This window comes from Coregonus clupeaformis, unplaced genomic scaffold, assembly GCF_020615455.1.
Source record: "Coregonus clupeaformis isolate EN_2021a unplaced genomic scaffold, ASM2061545v1 scaf0208, whole genome shotgun sequence".
NCBI classification, from domain to species: domain Eukaryota; kingdom Metazoa; phylum Chordata; class Actinopteri; order Salmoniformes; family Salmonidae; genus Coregonus; species Coregonus clupeaformis.
The window spans coordinates 372,441-396,794 of record NW_025533663.1 but is presented as its reverse complement, the minus strand read 5'-3'; the positions used below and the strand labels follow the sequence as shown (position 1 = coordinate 396,794).

At 47.6% G+C, this 24,354-nt stretch overlaps 1 protein-coding gene across 2 annotated transcripts in view; it reads left to right on the top strand.

Annotated features, from left to right (window-relative positions):
• paxbp1 (PAX3 and PAX7 binding protein 1) overlaps nt 1-24,354 on the top strand; it is a 69,221-nt gene that overhangs the window by 9,022 nt on the left and 35,845 nt on the right. For both annotated transcript variants that reach the window (XM_045214171.1, XM_041851497.2), the window contains exons 3-6: nt 1,276-1,488; nt 8,961-9,194; nt 13,078-13,181; nt 21,500-21,708. In XM_045214171.1, coding sequence (XP_045070106.1) covers nt 1,276-1,488; nt 8,961-9,194; nt 13,078-13,181; nt 21,500-21,708 — 760 coding nt within the window. The remainder of the gene's footprint in view (nt 1-1,275; nt 1,489-8,960; nt 9,195-13,077; nt 13,182-21,499; nt 21,709-24,354) is intronic.

Sequence of the window (24,354 nt, the reverse complement as noted above, 5' to 3'; positions counted from 1 at the left end):
GCTTAGGCCTACCCATCTTTAAGCATTATTACTGAGCTGCAAATGCCAGGGCATTAACGTACTGCCAACCGGGTTTCCCTGATCAGTTGGACCCTGTGCCAGGGCATTAACGTACTGCCAACTGGGTTTCCCTGATCAGTTGGACCCTGTGCCAGGGCATTAACGTACTGCCAACTGGGTTTCCCTGATCAGTTGGACCCTGTGGTTAAATATAGAAGTCAAGTCTGTATACAACAACAACAACAAAACGTGCCATCGTGTGTGTGCATATCAACATGTGGGGTGTGTGTACGGGCGACTGTTCGTTCCATAATGCAATTAGCAGGAAAACACCATTGTCAAAAGGGCACTGCACATCCTAGCAGTTTCATGTGCGAAATGTTGAGGTGTTCTAATAGGCTACTTTGAAGCAGGGTAAGACATGACTCATAATACAGTATGTATTAAAACATTCAGGTTTCAAACAATTTAAGTATGTTTTCAAAATGCATACTGCCTCCAGCTCATTGCACAGTGGTGTGTGACGTGCTGATTAAGCCTGCTGTTTTTTATGCCGCGTTCAAAACAACTGGGAACTCGGTGATCTCAGACTTGTGCGTTCAAGACAACTGGGAACTGGGGGACAAACGAGCTCTGACTGGGGAGAAATCGTTTTGAATGGTCATCCAACTCAGAATTCCAACTAGGGAACTCCTGGGCCTCCTTTCTAGAGCTCTGAATTTCCGACCTGAAGATCACATGATTTGACCTGGTGTTTTTCCGAGTTCCCGGTTGTCTTGAAAGCACCACAAGATGCTGCAGCAGCAGCTTTCATGCTGTCTGACAGGTTTTCCGCTCCAAGTCTCTGTATCTGTATGCTGTACGGTGTCATAAATAAGATACAGAATGAATATCCTGTGACACACGCACCAACTTAATTAACCTATAGACTGATAAGCATGACCAGTTTTAATGTATTTCCATCGACTGGTATTTCCATCAGTGAAGAGGCTAAAAAGTATTATTTCACAATGGGATCTTTTTGTTCTTCTCCCGGGCAATTGGCCGGAGCAAATTGTATTTATTGGCTTTTCTATTTTATTTTTGGACAAAGGCCGGCTGTTACCGGCTAACGAAAACCCTGGTATATATATTAACATGTGATGTGTGTACATATTAAACATGCAGTGTGTGTGTGTGTTATCATGCAGTGTGTGTGTGTGTGTGTGTGTGTGTTATCATGCAGTGTGTGTATATATTAACATACAGTGCGTGTGTCCCCCCCCCCCTCTCCAGACGTGTGGTCCCAACCCCTGGCCTCCATTAAAGAGGAGCCCGCTAGCAGGGCAGGCAGTGAGCAGGGAGAGGAGGAGATGGAAGTGGACAGCACTGATGAACAGGAGCCCAAGACGCAAAGCCAGAGCCTCGCCTCCAAGATCCCCACTACAACAGCAGCCGGAGCCTTCTCCAACACCAGCACCCTGTCCACGCTCAGCAACCTACGACCAGGTAATGGTGGAAATGGTTTACTAAATGGTACCCTATTCCCTGGTGGGGTCCTGGTCAACAGGTGACTTGCAGTACATCAACAGACACTGACTCACAACAGGTATATCAACCTCCCGAGTGGCCCAGTGGTCTAAGGCACTGCATCGCAGTGCTAGCTGTGCCACTAGAGATCCTGGTTCGAATCCAGGCTCTGTCGTAGCCGGCCGCGTCCCGGGAGGCCCATGGGGCGGCGCACAATTGGCCCAGCGTCGTCTAGGGTAGGGGAGGGAATGGCTGGCAGGGATGTAGCTCAGTTGGTAGAGCATGGCGTTTGCAACGCCAGGGTTGTGGGTTCAATTCCCCCGGTGGGGCCAGTATGAAAGAAAATAAAATAAAAAAATGTATGCACTCACTAACTGTAAGTCGCTCTGGATAAGAGTTGTGTGTTATAATGGAGGCAAGCCAAACCAATAGAGGCAAGCCAAGCCTTCTCCAACCCCAGCACTCTGTCCACTCAGCAACCTACCTCCCAGGTTAATGGTGGAGAGTCCCAAATGACACCCTATTCCCTATACAGGGGTGCACTATCAGGCTACGTCAACAGCCCACTCGGCCCCTATTCCCTATACAGGGGTGCACTATCAGGCTACGTCAACAGCCCACTCGGCCCCTATTCCCTATACAGTGGTGCACTATCAGGCTACGTCAACAGCACACTCGGCACCCTGCGTTCAGGTAGAGCAGTGTTTCCCAGCGTTAGTAGACTGACACCGAGCTATGGTCATTTATTGGTTAGGTTACCTTGCAGCGCTGAGCGATAAGTGCTTTCTGAGGTCGTTTTGGTTCGAATATATATATATATACAAATTATCACCGTTTTCGGTTTCAATCTATTTTTAACATTTAAATGCATTATGAAATGACTAATTATTTTAGAACTTTTTTAATGGGAATTCCAAAGCCAATAATAGTGAACATTCAATTGCCAAAACATTGAACACATTCTATTCTCTGTCTACGCAACATTGGGTAGAACGTCAATAGAACAACAGTAAATTAGTATGAAATAAATAAAATATTTCAGTTGTGTATATTATTTGATGACTTTTTATTCTTTTTCATTCATTAAAGTCATAATCTCATCTCTGCTCAGGCAGTAGCAGCCGAACAGCAAGACAACGTTCTCTCTGCTCCCCCGTACTGTACTGTCTTTAGTTATCCATTATTCTTGCCTAAGCGTGCTGCAGAGTTGGGCTGGTATAACTAACCTTAGGGCTGTACCGGTATTGACGGACGGACCGGTTTGGGTTTTTACTTTACCTTCTATAACGGTATTTTAATGTTTGGTTTGTTAAATGTGATACGCTGTGTGTAATGTCTTATTTATTTATATATATATTTATTTATTTATTCCGCTACTTGAGTTCTCTCTCGCTCTCTCTCGATGCCACTTTCCACACATACGTAGCCCCGCCCCCTGTCACTCAAGGAATGCATTTGTTTGTCGCAAGTCCAGTCTGCATGCAAATGCAACGATGTTGATGACAACAACGATGCGGGTTCCACTTTGCGTCTTAATATAAATCCACAAGCGTTCTATAATTACACTCACTATGAGGGCTGAGCGATAATGGCCTAAAAATATCTACATTTTCTCAAACTGATTGACAGTCTTTTTTTCCTTAATAATAATAATTTAAATAAAAAAAGAAGCATTGTTGTACAATTTAAAGGTAAAATAAACTGCATTTCAAACAGCAATAATCTCATTAATTCAGGGCATGTGAAGTTATACCCAGTCTAATAATCCTTCCTCCCGAGTGGCGCAGTTGTCTAAGGCTGTGCCACTAGAGATCCTGGTTCGTATCCAGGCTCTGTCGTAGCCGGCTGCGACCGGGAGACCGATGGGACGGCGCACAATTGGCCCAGCGTCGTCCAGGGTAGGGGAGGGAATGGCCGGCAGGGATGTAGCTCAGTTGGTAGAGCATGGCGTTTGCAACGCCAGGGTTGTGGGTTCGCTTCAGTATGAAAAATACAAAAATAATGTATGCACTCACTCTGGATAAGAGCGTCTGCTAAATGACTAAAAAATGTAAAAATAATGACCCACTAATAATTTAATTATTTTATCAAAAGAGTTTAACCTGTTTTTTTTGTTGCAATAATCACTGATCTGGCTTTCAAGTCGGTCTATAAAAATGCAATTTTTTGTTATAATGTAACTAGAACCATCCATAAACACATTCACTAATAATGACTAACTTCTTGTAACAGGCATTAGCCTGTAGAAAATGAACACTGGTCTCATCAACAATCTCTCAAGCCCACGTGCTAGTGATTAGCCAGCTAATCTTTATATTTCAAGTTTAGCCAACTTGGATCTACAGTATTTGCTAGCTAACAAGGTAGAACAGTTGAATTATGAACACACCCTTCTGTCTGTCTCGAATTTGCCAATCTTGGTGTTCTCTGGCAAATGCCAAACGTCCTGCACGGTGTTGGGCTGTAAGCACAACCCCCACCTGTGGACGTCGGGCACTCATACCACCCTCATGGAGACTGTTTCTGACCGTTTGAGCAGACACATGCACATTGCTGGAGGTCATTTTGCAGGGCTCTGGCAGTGCTCCTCCTGCTCCTCCTTGCACAAAGGCGGAGGTAGCAGTCCTGCTGCTGGGTTGTTGCCCTCCTACGGCCTCCTCCACGTCTCCTGATGTACTAGCCTGTCTCCTGGTAGCGCCTCCATGCTCTGGACACTACGCTGACAGACACGGCAAACCTTCTTGCCACAGCTCGCATTGATGTGCCATCCTGGATGAGCTGCACTACCTGAGCCACTTGTGTGGGTTGTAGACTCCGTCTCATGCTACCACTAGAGTGAAAGCACCGCCAGCATTCAAAAGTGACCAAAACATCAGCCAGGAAGCATAGGAGCTGAGAAGTGGTCTCTGGTCACCACCTGCAAAACCAGTCCTTTATTGGGGGTGTCTTGCTAATTGCCTATAATTTCCACCTGTTGTCTATTCCATTTGCACAACAGCATGTGACATTTATTGTCAATCAGTGTTGCTTCCTAAGTGGACAGATTGATTTCACAGAAGTGTGATTGACTTGGAGTTACATTGTGTTGTTTTAAGTGTTCCCTTAATTTTTTTGAGCAGTGTATATTGAATGCAATAACATAAATTACCGTAACCGAATAAATATTGTAGTTTAGAAATTATGGGAATTAACGGTAAATGTGCTACTGGTGATATATGTAATGGGGAATTTATAGACACTAACCATCAAAGGGCCAAAAATTCACACAATGAAGTTATGAACACACACAAATGGGCAGGAGAGTGCATTCTGGAGAGGGACGCGCCTTCTGCATCTAAGCCACACTCTCAACACATTATCTTTACACATATAGTAGGCCTGAGGAATACTCTCACAAACTGTGTCGGATCCAAAGCAGTAGCCGTTTATGTAAAACCAATGCAATTTAATTGATTTTCTCCATTTTATCAAATTGCTGGGTGTGCCAAGGCAAATACCTCGCGGCGCTCATGCCGTACGTTGCCGATGGCTGTCTTAGAGGGGTGGAATGTACCATCCCTGTGGTCTCCGTAATGGATTAGTCCACTGAGACGGGAGCCAATCAGACAGGTGTCTCGTGTGCCTCTAAAAATTAATTGCGGTAGTAGTAGCAGCTAGTAGTGGGAGGACCACACACCATGTCATCGCGTGACTCCCAAGTTTACTTCGATATGATGGTTATTATATCAATATTTGCGCATAAAGGTGTTTCTACTGCCATTTCGCGCATAGTTAATTTTACAGACACAAAGATCCCACCCTGTCGAACAAACAAATGATCTGTCGGCATTTTATATAATTGTACTGAAACGTCCTTTTTCCTTCACAGCTGTCGTGATATGCATAAAAACTGTGGATGGAAACGTGTTTATAGATGAAAAAATCTGCAACGTCTCATTGCTAGCAGCAGACAGAACATTGAAAAACGACCTAGCGTGTGTGAACAGAACGATGGAACTAGCCCAAAAAACACAAGGGCAAAGTCTCCCTGTAGTAGCCTTTTCGGGTTAATTCAAACAATTTCTATATGTGGTGTTTTGGATTGGAAGAAAAAAAACGGTTCCCAAATGCTCTTTATGACCACCTGCCAATGTGGATGGCGAAATAGACGTTCTTACCTGCCCCCCAAAAAAAAAAATCTACCGACCAAACAATCGACCAGTCGACTAAATGCGATCAGCCCTACTGTGTTGAACGTTACAGTAGTTTTGACGTTGCCATCAGATTGTACTTTTGTTAGCCAGCAAGCATTCAATATGGCTTGTAGTGAGGGACTTCCCGATGTGCCAAACCTAGGAAAGGCTAGCTACCTGGGCTAGAAACAGCTTACGATGTCCCAAACCTAGGAAAGGCTAGCTACCTGGGCTAGAAACAGCTTCCGATGTGCCAAACCTAGGAAAGGCTAGCTACCTGGGCTAGAAACAGCTTCCGATGTGCCAAACCTAGGAAAGGCTAGCTACCTGGGTTAGAAACAGCTTCCGATGTGCCAAACCTAGGAAAGGCTAGCTACCTGGGCTAGAAACAGCTTCCGATGTGCCAAACTTAGGAAAGGCTAGCTACCTGGGCTAGAAACAGCTTCCGATGTGCCAAACCTAGGAAAGGCTAGCTACCTGGGCTAGAAACAGCTGGCTAGAAAAACGACATAGTGCGCACACAATTTTACTTTTTCGCTTAAGTTTTCATGTACTGAATTAAAATCTAAAATTCATTGTGTTTCCATCGCATTTTCAATTCTACCGATAGTTTTGTCACAAAAAACTGTTGCGTTAAATAGCAAATGTGCCTACTCAGGTCTTGGCACGTTCGCTTTAGCCAACAGCTCGCAGATACAGTGCGGGTAGTCTAGTCTACATGAGGAGATTATTATGGAGAATATTTTTATTAAATGGCATTCAAGCATCGATCATCATGTCACCAGAATAAGACCCTCGATATTGATTGAAAAGGAGCATCAAGCTCATCACCTTGGCACTTTCACCACCCTGTGAAGTTCATCATAATTAATTTAATCTGTAGCCTAATAAACTGCATGCTTTCTCGAGTCGTAGTGGGAGGACCACACACCATGTCATCGCGTGACTCCCAAGTTTACTTCGATATGATGGTTATTATATCAATATTTGCGCATAAAGGTGTTTCTACTGCCATTTCGCGCATAGTTAATTTTACAGACACAAAGATCCCACCCTGTCGAACAAACAAATGATCTGTCGGCATTTTATATAATTGTACTGAAACGTCCTTTTTCCTTCACAGCTGTCGTGATATGCATAAAAACTGTGGATGGAAACGTGTTTATAGATGAAAAAAATCTGCAACGTCTCATTGCTAGCAGCAGACAGAACATTGAAAAACGACCTAGCGTGTGTGAACAGAACGATGGAACTAGCCCAAAAACACAAGGGCAAAGTCTCCCTGTAGTAGCCTTTTCGGGTTAATTCAAACAATTTCTATATGTGGTGTTTTGGATTGGAAGAAAAAAAAACGGTTCCCAAATGCTCTTTATGACCACCTGCCAATGTGGATGGTGAAATAGACGTTCTTACCTGCCCCCCCCCCAAAAAAAATCTACCGACCAAACAATCGACCAGTCGACTAAATGCGATCAGCCCTACTGTGTTGAACGTTACAGTAGTTTTGACGTTGCCATCAGATTGTACTTTTGTTAGCCAGCAAGCATTCAATATGGTTTGTAGTGAGGGACTTCCCGATGTGCCAAACCTAGGAAAGGCTAGCTACCTGGGCTAGAAACAGCTTACGATGTCCCAAACCTAGGAAAGGCTAGCTACCTGGGCTAGAAACAGCTTCCGATGTGCCAAACCTAGGAAAGGCTAGCTACCTGGGCTAGAAACAGCTTCCGATGTGCCAAACCTAGGAAAGGCTAGCTACCTGGGCTAGAAACAGCTTACGATGTCCCAAACCTAGGAAAGGCTAGCTACCTGGGCTAGAAACAGCTTCCGATGTGCCAAACTTAGGAAAGGCTAGCTACCTGGGCTAGAAACAGCTTCCGATGTGCCAAACCTAGGAAAGGCTAGCTACCTGGGTTAGAAACAGCTTCCGATGTGCCAAACCTAGGAAAGGCTAGCTACCTGGGCTAGAAACAGCTTCCGATGTGCCAAACTTAGGAAAGGCTAGCTACCTGGGCTAGAAACAGCTTCCGATGTGCCAAACCTAGGAAAGGCTAGCTACCTGGGCTAGAAACAGCTGGCTAGAAAAACGACATAGTGCGCACACAATTTTACTTTTTCGCTAAGTTTTCATGTACTGAATTAAAATCTAAAATTCATTGTGTTTCCATCGCATTTTCAATTCTACCGATAGTTTTGTCACAAAAAACTGTTGCGTTAAATAGCAAATGTGCCTACTCAGGTCTTGGCACGTTCGCTTTAGCCAACAGCTCGCAGATACAGTGCGGGTAGTCTAGTCTACATGAGGAGATTATTATGGAGAATATTTTTATTAAATGGCATTCAAGCATCGATCATCATGTCACCAGAATAAGACCCTCGATATTGATTGAAAAGGAGCATCAAGCTCATCACCTTGGCACTTTCACCACCCTGTGAAGTTCATCATAATTAATTTAATCTGTAGCCTAATAAACTGCATGCTTTCTCGAGTCGTAGTGGGAGGACCACACACCATGTCATCGCGTGACTCCCAAGTTTACTTCGATATGATGGTTATTATATCAATATTTGCGCATAAAGGTGTTTCTACTGCCATTTCGCGCATAGTTAATTTTACAGACACAAAGATCCCACCCTGTCGAACAAACAAATGATCTGTCGGCATTTTATATAATTGTACTGAAACGTCCTTTTTCCTTCACAGCTGTCGTGATATGCATAAAAACTGTGGATGGAAACGTGTTTATAGATGAAAAAATCTGCAACGTCTCATTGCTAGCAGCAGACAGAACATTGAAAAACGACCTAGCGTGTGTGAACAGAACGATGGAACTAGCCCAAAAAACACAAGGGCAAAGTCTCCCTGTAGTAGCCTTTTCGGGTTAATTCAAACAATTTCTATATGTGGTGTTTTGGATTGGAAGAAAAAAAAACGGTTCCCAAATGCTCTTTATGACCACCTGCCAATGTGGATGGTGAAATAGACGTTCTTACCTGCCAATTTACAACATCTACCCGCATTTGGTGTGTGTTAATGGTGGTGACCCCACTGCCATCATGTCAAGTCCTTGACATGTCTAACATGTTTGGCCTGACAATAACCTGTCTTTAACCTGTCTTCTCCCTTTTCATCTACACTGATTTTGAAGTGGATTTAACAAGTTACATCAATAAGCAGTTGACATGATGGCACAAACAGATCTGGGACCAGGCTAGAACTCTTCACCTTTGATCTTACTGACCCCCCCCCCTAACTTCTAACCTCTGACCTGTCCTGTCCAGGTGAGATCCCGGACGCGGCCTTCATCCACGCCGCAAGGAAGCGTCGTCAGATGGCGAGGGAGCTAGGCGGCGACGCCCCCCTGGTGGAGACGGACACACCCAAGAAGCGTCTGGTCAGAGAGGAGGAAGAGGAGGGGGACGGGAGTGATGATGATGATGATGAAGAGGAAAAGAGAATCAGCTTCAGTGGCGTCAAGAACAAGAGCCAGAGGACCAGGATAGCAGAGGAGATAGGTTAGTTACATTTACACATTAGGGAACACCTTACTAATATCGAGTTGCACCTCCCCTTTCGGCCCTCACAACAGCCTCAATTCGTCAGGGGAATGGACTGTACAAGGTGTCAAAAGCGTTCCACAGGGATGCTGGCCCATGTTGACGCCAATGCTTCCCGCAGTTGTCGACTTGTCTGGATGTCCTTTGGGTGGGTGGGACCATTCTTGATAAACACGGGTAACTGTTGAGCGTGAAAAACCCAGAAGCGTTGCAGTTCTTGACACACTCAAACCGGTGCGCCTGGCACCTACTACCATACCCCGTTCAAAGACACTCTGAATGGCACAGATACACAATCCATGCCTCAATTGTCTCAAGGCTTCAAAATCATTATTTAACCTGTCTCCTCCCCTTCATCAACACTGATTTTGAAGTGGATTTAACAAGTTACATCAATAAAGGATCATAGGTTTCACCTGGTCAGTCTGTCATGGAAAGAGCAGGTGTTCTGCTACTGATACTACCAATACACTACTAGCTGCTACTGTTACTACTACTACTACTACCAATATACTACTAGCTACTACTGCTACTACTACTACCGATACACCACTAGCTGCTACTACTACCAATACACTACTAGCTGCTACTGCTACTACTACTACTACTAGCTACTAGCTACTACTACCACTGCTACTACTACCAATACACTACTAGCTACTACTACTACTGCTACTGATACTACCAATACACTACTAGCTACTACTACTACTGCTACTACTAATACTACTATTACTACTAACTACTACTACTACCAATACACTACTAGCTACTACTACTGCTACTGATACTACCAATACACTACTAGCTACTGCTGCTACTACTGCTGCTACTAATACTACTATTACTACTTACTACTACCACCAATACACTACTAGCTGCTACTACTACTAGCTACTACTACTACCAATACACTACTAGCTGCTACTACTACTACTACCGCTACTGCTACTACTACCAATACACTACTAGCTACTACTACTACTACTGCTGCTGCTACTACTACTACTGCTACTACTAATACTACTATTACTACTAACTACTACTACTACCAATACACTACTAGCTACTACTACTAGCTACTACTACTGCTGCTACTAATACTACTATTACTACTTACTACTACTACCAATACACTACTAGCTGCTACTACTACCGCTACTACTACTATCTAATACTACTACTACCGTTACTACTACTATCTAATGCTACTAGTACTACTACTACCGCTACTACTACTACTACTGCTGCTGCTACTAATACTACTATTACTACTACCAATATACTACTACTACTAGCTACTATTACTACTACTAGCTACTACTACTACTGCTGCTACTGATACTACCAATACACTACTAGCTACTACTACTACTGCTGCTACTAATACTACTACTACCAATACACTACTACTACTAGCTACTACTAACTACTACTAGCTACTACTACTGCTATTGCTACTACTAGCAATACACTACTACTAATACTAGCTACTACTGATACTACCAATACACTACTAGCTACTACTGCTACTAGCTACTACTACTACTACCAATACACCACTAGCTGCTACTACTACTAGCTGCTACTGCTACTAGCTACTACTGCTACTACTACTACTAATGATACACCACTAGCTGCTACTACTACTACTAGCTACTATCACTAGCTACTACTACTACCACTAGCTACTACTACCAATACACTACTAGCTACTACCAATACACTACTACTAGCTACTACTACTAGCTACTTTTACTACCATTACACTACTAGCTGCTGCTACTACTACTACTACTACTAGCTACTTTTACTACCAATACACTACTAGCTGCTACTACTACTACCAATACACTACTAGCTACTACTACTACTACTACTACTACCAATACACTACTACTGCTGCACTACTACTACTACTACTACTACCAATACACTACTAGCTGCTACTACTACTACTACCAATACACTACTACTACTACTACCAATACACTACTACTACTACTGTTACCATAGTCAAGAACAAGAGCCAGATACTAGAGGAGATGGGTAGGATATACAGTGCCTTCAGAAAGCCTTCACACTCCTTGACTTTCTCCACATTTTGTTGTTACAGCCTGAATTTAAGATGGATTACATTTAGATTTTGTCACTGGCCTACACACAATACCTCATGTCAATCAAATTATGTTTTTAGACATTTTTACAAAATTAATTAAAGAAAAGCTGAAATGTCTTGAGTCAATAAGTATTCACCGCTTTGACATGGCAAGCCTAAATACGTTCAGGAGTAAAAATGTGCTTAAGTCACATAAGTTGCATGGACTCATTCTGTGTGCAATAATAGTTTTTAACATGATATTTACATTTTAGTAATTTAGCAGACGCTCTTATCCAGAGCGACTTACAGGAGCAATTAGGGTTAAGTGCCTTGCTCAAGGGCACGTCGACAGATTTTTCACATAGTCGGCTCGGGGATTAGAACCAGCGACCTTTCGGTTACTGGCACAACGCTCTTAACCACTAAGCTACCTGCCGCCCCGACTACCTCATCTCTGTACCCGACACATACAATTATCTGTAAGGTCCATCAGTCAAGCAGTGAATTTCGAACACCGATTCAACCACAAAGACCAGGGATGTTTTCCAATGCCTCGCAAAGAAGGGCACCTATTGGTAGATGGGTAAAAATACGAAGAGAGCAGACATTGAATATCCCTTTGAGCATTGTATATCAATACACCCAGTTACTACAAAGATGTCCTTCCTAATTCGGTTGCCGGAGAGGAAGGAAACTGCTCAGCGATTTGAAGGCACTAAAGTAAAACTGCAAAAAATGGCAAAGAAATTAACTTTTTGTCCTGAATACAAAGTGTAATGTTTGGGGCAAATCCAACACAACACATCACTGAGTACCACTCTTCATATTTTCAAGCATGGTGGTGACTGCATCATGTTATGGGTATGCTTGTCATCGGCAAGGACTGGAGTTTTTTAGGATGAAAATAAAGGGAATAGAGCTAAGCACAGGCAAAATCCTAGAGGAAAACCTGGTTGTCTGCTTTCCAACAGACACTGGGAGACAAATTCTCCTTTCAGCAGGACAATAACCTAAAACACAAGGCCAAATATACACTGGAGTTGCTTACCAAGATGACATTGAGTGTTCCTGAGTGGCTTCGTTACAGTTTTGACTTAAATCTGCTTGAAAATCTATGGCATGACTTGAAAATGGCTGTCGAGCAATGATCAACAACCAACTTGACAGAGCTTGAAAAATGTGCAAATATTGGACAATCAAGGTGTGCAAAGCTCTTAGAGACTTACCCAGAAAGACTCACAGCTGTAATGGCTGCCAAAGGTGACTCTAACATGTAATGACTTATGTAAATGAGATTTCATTTTCAATACATTTGCAAACATTTCTAAAAACGAAGTTTTCACTTTGTCTTAATGGGGTTTTGTGTGTAGATGGGTGGGAGGGGGAAAAAACAATTTAATCCATTTAGATTTTAAGCTGTATCACAACAACATGTGGATTAAGTCAAGGGATAGGAATACTTTCTGAAGGCACTAACAATTCTCTCTCCCCCTCCTTCCCTCCTCCCTCCTCCTTCCCTCCCTCCTCCCTTCCCCCTCCTCCCTCTCTCCTCCTGCTCTCCTCCCTTCCCCCTCCTCCCTCTCTCCTCCCTCTCTCCTCCCTTCCCCCTCCCTCTCTCCTCCCTTCCCCCTCCTCCCTCCTCTCTCCCCCCTCTCTCCTCCCTCCCCTCTCCCCTCCCTCTCCTCCCTCTCCCCCCTCTCCCCTCCCTCTCCCCTCTCTCCTCCCTCTCCCCTCCACTAGGTATAGAGGGTAGTGATGATGAGGCGTTGGATACAGGAGGTCAGGATGAGGAGGTGTCACGCTGGGAACAGGAGCAGATACGCAAAGGGACCAGCATCCCCCAGGTAACACTCACTCACCAGCATCCCCCCAGGTAATACCACACTCACACAGACCAGCATCCCCCAGGTAACACCACACTCACACACACCAGCATCCCCCAGGTAATACCACACTCACACACACCAGCATCCCCCAGGTAATACCAAACTCACACACACCAGCATCCCCCAGGTAATACCACACTCACACAGACCAGCATCCCCCAGGTAATACCACACTCACACACACCAGCATCCCCCAAGTAATACCACACTCACACACCAGCATCCCCCAGGTAATACCACACTCACACACACCAGCATCCCCCAGGTAATACCACACTCACACACACCAGCATCCCCCAGGTAATACCACACTCACACACACCAGCATCCCCCCAGGTAATACCACACTCTCACACACCAGCATCCCCCCAGGTAATACCACACTCTCACACACCAGCATCCCCCAGGTAATACCACACTCACACACACCAGCATCCCCCAGGTAATACCACACTCACACACACCAGCATCCCCCAGGTAATACCACACTCACACACACCAGCATCCCCCAAGTAATACCACACTCACACACACCAGCATCCCCCCAGGTAATACCACACTCTCACACACCAGCATCCCCCCAGGTAATACCACACTCACACACACCAGCATCCCCCAGGTAATACCACACTCACACACACCAGCATCCCCCAGGTAATACCACACTCTCACACACCAGCATCCCCCAGGTAATACCACACTCACACACACCAGCATCCCCCAGGTAATACCACACTCACACACACCAGCATCCCCAGGTAATACCACACTCACACACACCAGCATCCCCCAGGTAATACCACACTCACACACACCAGCATCCCCCAGGTAATACCACACTCCACACACCAGCATCCCCCAGGTAATACCACACTCTCACACACCAGCATCCCCCCAGGTAATACCACACTCACACACCAGCATCCCCCAGGTAAAACTCACACACCAGCATCCCCCCAGGTAATACCACACTCTCACACACCAGCATCCCCCAAGGTAATACCACACTCTCACACACCAGCATCCCCCAGGTAATACCACACTCACACACACCAGCATCCCCCAAGTAATACCACACTCACACACACCAGCATCCCCAGGTAATACCACACTCACACACACCAGCATCCCCCAGGTAATACCACACTCACACACACCAGCATCCCCCAGGTAATACCACACTCACACACACCAGCATCCCCCAGGTAACACTCACACACACCAGCATCCCCAAGTAATACCACACTCACACACACCAGCATCCCCCAGGTAACACTCACACACACCAGCATCCCCCAAGTAATACCACACTCCACACACCAGCATCCCCCAGGTAATACCACACTCACACACACCAGCATCCCCCAGGTAATACCACACTCACACACACCAGCATCCCCCAGGTAATACCACACTCACACACACCAGCATCCCCCAGGTAACACCACACTCACACACACCAGCATCCCCCCAGGTAATACCACACTCACACACACCAGCATCCCCCAGGTAACACTCACACACCAGCATCCCCCAAGTAATACCACACTCACACACACCAGCATCCCCCAGGTAATACCACACTCACACACACCAGCATCCCCCAGGTAATACCACACTCACACACACCAGCATCCCCCAAGTAATACCACACTCTCACACACCAGCATCCCCCAGGTAATACCACACTCACACACACCAGCATCCCCCAAGTAATACCACACTCTCACACACCAGCATCCCCCAGGTAATACCACACTCCACACACCAGCATCCCCAGGTAATACCACACTCACACACACCAGCATCCCCCAAGTAATACCACACTCTCACACACCAGCATCCCCCAGGTAATACCACACTCACACACACCAGCATCCCCCAGGTAATACCACACTCACACACACCAGCATCCCCAGGTAATACCACACTCTCACACACCAGCATCCCCCCAGGTAACACCACACTCACACACACCAGCATCCCCCAGGTAACACCACACTCACACACACCAGCATCCCCAAGTAATACCACACTCACACACACCAGCATCCCCCCAGGTAATACCACACTCACACACACCAGCATCCCCCCAGGTAATACCACACTCACACTCACACACACCAGCATCCCCCAAGTAATACCACACTCACACACACCAGCATCCCCCAGGTAATACCACACTCTCACACACCAGCATCCCCCAAGGTAATACCACACTCACACACACCAGCATCCCCCAGGTAATACCACACTCACACACACCAGCATCCCCCAAGTAATACCACACTCACACACACCAGCATCCCCCAGGTAACACTCACACACACCAGCATCCCCCAGGTAATACCACACTCACACACACCAGCATCCCCCAGGTAACACTCACACACACCAGCATCCCCCAAGTAATACCACACTCACACACACCAGCATCCCCCAGGTAATACCACACTCACACACACCAGCATCCCCCAGGTAATACCACACTCACACACACCAGCATCCCCCAAGTAATACCACACTCACACACACCAGCATCCCCCAGGTAACACCACACTCACACACACACCAGCATCCCCCAGTTAATACCACACTCACACACACCAGCATCCCCCAAGTAACACCACACTCACACACACCAGCATCCCCCAGGTAATACCACACTCACACACACCAGCATCCCCCAGGTAACACCACACTCACACACACACCAGCATCCCCCAGTTAATACCACACTCACACACACCAGCATCCCCCAAGTAATACCACACTCACACACACACCAGCATCCCCCCAGGTAATACCACACTCAGACACACCAGCACCCCCCAGGTAACACCACACTCACACTCACCAGCATCCCCCAAGGTAATACCACACTCACACACACCAGCATCCCCCCAGGTAATACCACACTCACACACACCAGCATCCCCCAGGTAATACCACACTACACACACACCAGCATCCCCAGGTAATACCACACTCACACACACCAGCATCCCCCCAGGTAATACCACACTCAGACACACCAGCATCCCCCAGGTAACACCACACTCACACTCACCAGCATCCCCCAAGGTAATACCACACTCACACACACCAGCATCCCCCAGGTAATACCACACTCACACACACCAGCATCCCCCAGGTAATACCACACTCACACACACCAGCATCCCCCAGGTAATACCACACTCACACACACCAGCATCCCCCAGGTAATACCACACTCTCACACACCAGCATCCCCCAGGTAATACCACACTCACACACACCAGCATCCCCCAGGTAATACCACACTCACACACACCAGCATCCCCCCAGGTAATACCACACTCTCACACACCAGCATCCCCCAGGTAATACCACACTCACACACACCAGCATCCCCCAAGGTAATACCACACTCACACACACCAGCATCCCCCAGGTAACACCACACTCACACACACCAGCATCCCCCAGGTAACACCACACTCACACACACCAGCATCCCCCAGGTAACACCACACTCACACACACCAGCATCCCCCAAGTAATACCACACTCACACACCAGCATCCCCCAGGTAACACCACACTCACACACACCAGCATCCCCCAGGTAACACTCACACACCAGCATCCCCCCAGGTAATACCACACTCACACACACCAGCATCCCCCAAGGTAATACCACACTCACACACACCAGCATCCCCCCAGGTAATACCACACTCACACACACCAGCATCCCCCAGGTAATACCACACTCTCACACACCAGCATCCCCCAAGGTAATACCACACTCACACACACCAGCATCCCCCAGGTAATACCACACTCACACACACCAGCATCCCCCAGGTAACACCACACTCACACACACCAGCATCCCCCAAGTAATACCACACTCACACACACCAGCATCCCCCAGGTAACACCACACTCACACACACCAGCATCCCCAAGTAATACCACACTCACACACACCAGCATCCCCCAGGTAATACCACACTCACACACACCAGCATCCCCCAGGTAATACCACACTCACACACACCAGCATCCCCCAGGTAACACCACACTCACACACACCAGCATCCCCCAGGTAATACCACACTCACACACACCAGCATCCCCCAGGTAATACCACACTCACACACACCAGCATCCCCCCAGGTAATACCACACTCTCACACACCAGCATCCCCCAGGTAATACCACACTCACACACACCAGCATCCCCCAAGGTAATACCACACTCACACACACCAGCATCCCCCAGGTAATACCACACTCACACACACCAGCATCGCCCAGGTAACACCACACTCACACACACCAGCATCCCCCAGGTAACACCACACTCACACACACCAGCATCCCCCAAGGTAATACCACACTCACACACACCAGCATCCCCCAGGTAACACCACACTCACACACACCAGCATCCCCCAGGTAACACCACACTCACACACACCAGCATCCCCCAGGTAATACCACACTCACACACACCAGCATCCCCCAGGTAATACCACACTCTCACACACCAGCATCCCCCAAGGTAACACACACACTCACACACACCAGCATCCCCCAAGGTAATACCACACTCACACACACCAGCATCCCCCAGGTAACACCACACTCACACACACCAGCATCCCCCAGGTAATACCACACTCACACACCAGCATCCCCCAGGTAATACCACACTCACACACACCAGCATCCCCCCAGGTAATACCACACTCACCACACCAGCATCCCCAAAGGTAATACCACACTCACACACACCAGCATCCCCCAAGGTAACACCACACTCACACACACCAGCATCCCCCAAGGTAATACCACACTCTCACACACCAGCATCCCCCAAGGTAATACCACACTCTCACACACCAGCATCCCCCAAGGTAATACCACACTCTCACACACCAGCATCCCCCAAGGTAATACCACACTCACACACCAGCATCCCCCAAGGTAATACCACACTCACACACACCAGCATCCCCCAGGTAATACCACACTCACACACACCAGCATCCCCAGGTAATACCACACTCACACACACCAGCATCCCCCAGGTAATACCACACTCACACACACCAGCATCCCCCAGGTAATACCACACTCTCACACACCAGCATCCCCCAAGGTAATACCACACTCTCACACACCAGCATCCCCCAAGGTAATACCACACTCTCACACACCAGCATCCCCCAAGGTAATACCACACTCACACACACCAGCATCCCCAGGTAATACCACACTCTCACACACCAGCATCCCCCAAGGTAATACCACACTCTCACACACCAGCATCCCCCAGGTAATACCACACTCTCACACACCAGCATCCCCCAGGTAATACCACACTCACACACACACCAGCATCCCCCAGGTAATACCACACTCTACACACCAGCATCCCCCAGGTAATACCACACTCACACACACCAGCATCCCCCCAGGTAATACCACACTCTCACACACCAGCATCCCCCAAGGTAATACCACAATCTCACACACCAGCATCCCCCAGGTAATACCACACTCTCACACACACCAGCATCCCCCCAGGTAATACCACACTCCCACACCAGCATCCCCCAAGGTAATACCACACTCTCACACACACCAGCATCCCCCCAGGTAATACCACACTCTCACACACCAGCATCCCCCAGGTAATACCACACTCACACACACACCAGCATCCCCCAAGGTAATACCACACTCACACACACCAGCATCCCCCAGGTAATACCACACTCACACACACACCAGCATCCCCCCAGGTAATACCACACTCTCACACACCAGCATCCCCAAGGTAATACCACACTCACACACACCAGCATCCCCCAGGTAATACCACACTCACACACACCAGCATCCCCCAGGTAATACCAAACTCACACACACCAGCATCCCCCCAGGTAATACCAAACTCACACACACCAGCATCCCCCAGGTAATACCACACTCACACACACCAGCATCCCCCAGGTAATACCAAACTCACACACACCAGCATCCCCAAGGTAATACCACACTCACACAACCAGCATCCCCCAGGTAATACCACACTCACACACACCAGCATCCCCCAGGTAATACCACACTCACACACACCAGCATCCCCCAGGTAATACCACACTCACACACACCAGCATCCCCCAGGTAATACCACACTCACACACACCAGCATCCCCCAGGTAATACCACACTCACACACACCAGCATCCCCCAGGTAATACCACACTCACACACACCAGCATCCCCCAGGTAATACCACACTCACACACACAGCATCCCCCCAGGTAATACCACACTCACACACACCAGCATCCCCCAGGTAATACCACACTCACACACACCAGCATCCCCCAGGTAATACCAAACTCACACACACCAGCATCCCCCAAGGTAATACCACACTCACACACACCAGCATCCCCCAGGTAATACCACACTCACACACACCAGCATCCCCCAGGTAATACCACACTCACACACACCAGCATCCCCCAGGTAATACCACACTCACACACACCAGCATCCCCAGGTAATACCACACTCCCACACACCAGCATCCCCCAGGTAATACCACACTCACACACACCAGCATCCCCAGGTAATACCACACTCACACACACCAGCATCCCCCAAGGTAATACCACACTCACACACACCAGCATCCCCCAGGTAATACCACACTCACACACACAGCATCCCCCAGGTAATACCACACTCAACACACCAGCATCCCCAGGTAATACCACACTCACACACACCAGCATCCCCAGGTAATACCACACTCACACACACCAGCATCCCCCAGGTAATACCGAACTCACACACACCAGCATCCCCAAGGTAATACCAAACTCACACACACCAGCATCCCCCAGGTAACACCACACTCACACACACCAGCATCCCCCAGGTAATACCACACTCACACACCAGCATCCCCAGGTAACACTCACACACACCAGCATCCCCAGGTAATACCACACTCACACACACCAGCATCCCCCAGGTAATACCACACTCACACACACCAGCATCCCCCCAGGTAATACCACACTCACACACACCAGCATCCCCCAGGTAATACCACACTCACACACACCAGCATCCCCCCAGGTAATACCAAACTCACACACACCAGCATCCCCCAGGTAATACCAAACTCACACACACCAGCATCCCCCAGGTAATACCAAACTCACACACACCAGCATCCCCCCAGGTAATACCACACTCACACACACCAGCATCCCCCAGGTAATACCACACTCACACACACCAGCATCCCCCAGGTAATACCACACTCACACACACCAGCATCCCCCAGGTAATACCACACTCACACACACCAGCATCCCCCAGGTAATACCAAACTCACACACACCAGCATCCCCCAGGTAACACCACACTCACACACACCAGCATCCCCCAGGTAATACCACACTCACACACACCAGCATCCCCCAGGTAATACCACACTCACACACACCAGCATCCCCCAGGTAACACCACACTCACACACACCAGCATCCCCCAGGTAACACTCACACACACCAGCATCCCCCAGGTAATACCACACTCACACACACCAGCATCCCCCAGGTAACACCACACTCACACACACCAGCATCCCCCCAGGTAACACCACACTCACACACACCAGCATCCCCCAGGTAATACCACACTCACACACACCAGCATCCCCCAGGTAATACCACACTCACACACACCAGCATCCCCCCAGGTAATACCACACTCACACACACCAGCATCCCCCAGGTAATACCACACTCACACACACCAGCATCCCCCCAGGTAACACCACACTCACACACACCTGCATCCCCCAGGTAACACCACACTCACACACACCAGCATCCCCCCAGGTAATACCACACTCACACACACCAGCATCCCCCCAGGTAATACCACACTCACACACACCAGCATCCCCCAGGTAACACCACACTCACACACACCAGCATCCCCCAGGTAATACCACACTCACACACACCAGCATCCCCCAGGTAATACCACACTCACACACACCAGCATCCCCCAGGTAATACCACACTCACACACACCAGCATCCCCCCAGGTAATACCAACGTCACACACACCAGCATCCCCCAGGTAATACCACACTCACACACACCAGCATCCCCCCAGGTAATACCAAACTCACACACACCAGCATCCCCCAAGGTAACAGACACCATACATGTTGTTGTTGTGTAGGTCCAGTCCTGCCAGCCAGACGACAGCAGTAGCGGTAGTATGTACTACCAGAGCAACAGCTACGATCCCCAGCAGCCCTACAGCTCTACCTACAGCCTGCCCTACTCCTACATTAGCAAGGCTGAGGGCTGCGCACTGGTCTACAGCGCCCCTGGTGGTGACCTTTCACCTGTCACTGCTGACCTGGTCAAGACACGCCTCAGAGACAGGTACCCGACGGATCCAGTACTCTGCTAACCCTAACGTTGACCTTTCATCTGTCACTACTGACCTGGTCAAGGAAAGTATTCAGACCCCTTCAGTTTTTCCACATTTTGTTACGTTACAGCCTTATTCTAAAATTGATTTTTTTATTTATTCCCCCGTCATCAATCTAAACACACTACCCCATAATGACAAAGCAAAAACAGGTTTTTAGAAATAAAAACGGAAATATGACATTTACATAAGTATTCAGCCCCTTTACTCAGTACTTTGTTGAAGCACCTTTGGCAGCGATTACAGCCTCGGGTCTTCTTGGGTATGACGCTACAAGCTTGGCACACCTGTATTTGGGGAGTTTCTCCCATTCTTCTCTGCAGATCCTCAAGCTCTGTCAGGTTGGATGGGGAGTGTCGCTGCACAGCTATTTTCATGTCTCTCCAGAGATGTTCGATCGGGTTCAAGTCCGGGCTCTGGCTGGGCCACTCAAGGACATTCAGAGACTTGTCCTGAAGCCACTCCTGCGTTGGTTTGGCTGTGTGCTTAGGGTCATTGTCCTGTTGGAAGGTGAACCTTCACCCCAGTCTGAGGTCCTGAGCACTCTGGAGCAGGTTTTCATCAAGGATCTCTCTATACTTTGCTCCGTTCATCTTTCCCTCGATCCTGACTAGTCTCCCAGTCCCCGCTGCTGAAAAACATCCCACAGCATGATGCTGCCACCACCATGCTTCACCGTAGGGATGGTGCCAGGTTTCCTCCAGACGTGACGCTTTGCATTCAGGCCAAAGAGTTAAATCTTGGTTTCTTCAGACCAGAGAATCTTGTTTCTCATGGTCTGAGAGTCCTTTAGGTGCCTTTTGGCAAGCTCCAAGCGGGCTGTCATGTGCCTTTTACTGAGGAGTGGCTTCCGTCTGGCCACACTACCATAAAGGCCTGATTGGTGGAGTGCTGCAGAGATGGTTGTCCTTCTGGAAGGTTCTCCGATCTCCACAGAGGAACTCTAGAGCTCTGTCAGAGTGACCATCGGGTTCTTGGTCACCTCCCTGACCAAGGCCCCTATCCCCCGATTGCTCAGTTTGGCCGGGCGGATGCACCTGAGCTCAATTTTGAGTCTCATAGCAAAGGGTCTGAATACTTATTTAAATAAGGTATTTCTGGGTTTTTTAAATGTTTTTTTTAACCTGTTTTCACTTTTTCATTTTGAGGTATTGTGTGTAGTTTGAAAACATGCAATCAATTTTAGAATAAAGCAGTAATGTAACAATGTGGAAAAAGTGAATGGGTCTGAATACTTTCCGAATGCAACATATGCCTCAGAGACAGGTGCCTGACAGATTCAGTACTCTACTCCAGCGGTTCTCAACTGGTAGGTCGCGACCCAAATTAGGTTTGGAATAAAATAAAATAAATACTCCAGTCTGAAATAAATGACTAAAACCAGGTAGAAATGATAATGGACATATATTTTTATATCATTTTATATCGGAAGAATTTTTCTTCAATCACAGTATTTTTTGTTCAGTTTATTTGGTGGTTTCTTCTGGTCTCATACCAGTGAGCTTAACATTCTTCAAGAATATGAGCAAAATGGAATTATTGACTATGGAAAAAGTTGGGACTGTTCCCGTTTCATGTAATTGGTACATTTTACTGTGAATATAGCGTTAATCATAGTTTTCCAGATTGCATTTTGGCAACAGCAAAAAATGGAGACGCGAATATTGGATCACCACTGAGACAAGCTGGTTCAATTTGGGTCCTGGGGGTAAACAAGTTGAGAACCACTGAGCTACTCTGTGGTTCTGTTACCTTACCACTCCCTTCTGCTGTTACTGGAATCCTAGCCAGCTAGAAGCCACTCCATTCTGCTGTTACTGGAATCCTAGCCAGCTAGAAGCCACTCCATTCTGCTGTTACTGGAATCCCAGCCAGCTAGAAGCCACTCCATTCTGCTGTTACTGGAATCCCAGCCAGCTAGAAGCCACTCCATTCTGCTGTTACTGGAATCCTAGCCAGCTAGAAGCCACTCCATTCTGCTGTTAATGGAATCCTAGCCAGCTAGAAGCCACTCCATTCTGCTGTTACTGGAATCCTAGCCAGCTAGAAGCCACTCCATTCTGCTGTTACTGGAATCCTAGCCAGCTAGAAGCCACTCCATTCTGCTGTTACTGGAATCCTAGCCAGCTAGAAGCCACTCCATTCTGCTGTTACTGGAATCCTAGCCAGCTAGAAGCCACTCCATTCTGCTGTTAATGGAATCCTAGCCAGCTAGAAGCCACTCCATTCTGCTGTTACTGGAATCCTAGCCAGCTAGAAGCCACTCCATTCTGCTGTTACTGGAATCCTAGCCAGCTAGAAGCCACTCCATTCTGCTGTTACTGGAATCCCAGCCAGCTAGAAGCCACTCCATTCTGCTGTTACTGGAATCCTAGCCAGCTAGAAGCCACTCCATTCTGCTGTTACTGGAATCCCAGCCAGCTAGAAGCCACTCCATTCTGCTGTTACTGGAATCCTAGCCAGCTAGAAGCTGTGTGGTTTGTGCTGCTGGAAAGGTTTGCCAGGGGTGACTCTCCTCTCTTCCCCCACTCAGTCACCTGGTTTACCTCAGGCACATTACTTCATGGTCTACCTTTCTATTGGTCAGTCCTCACTAA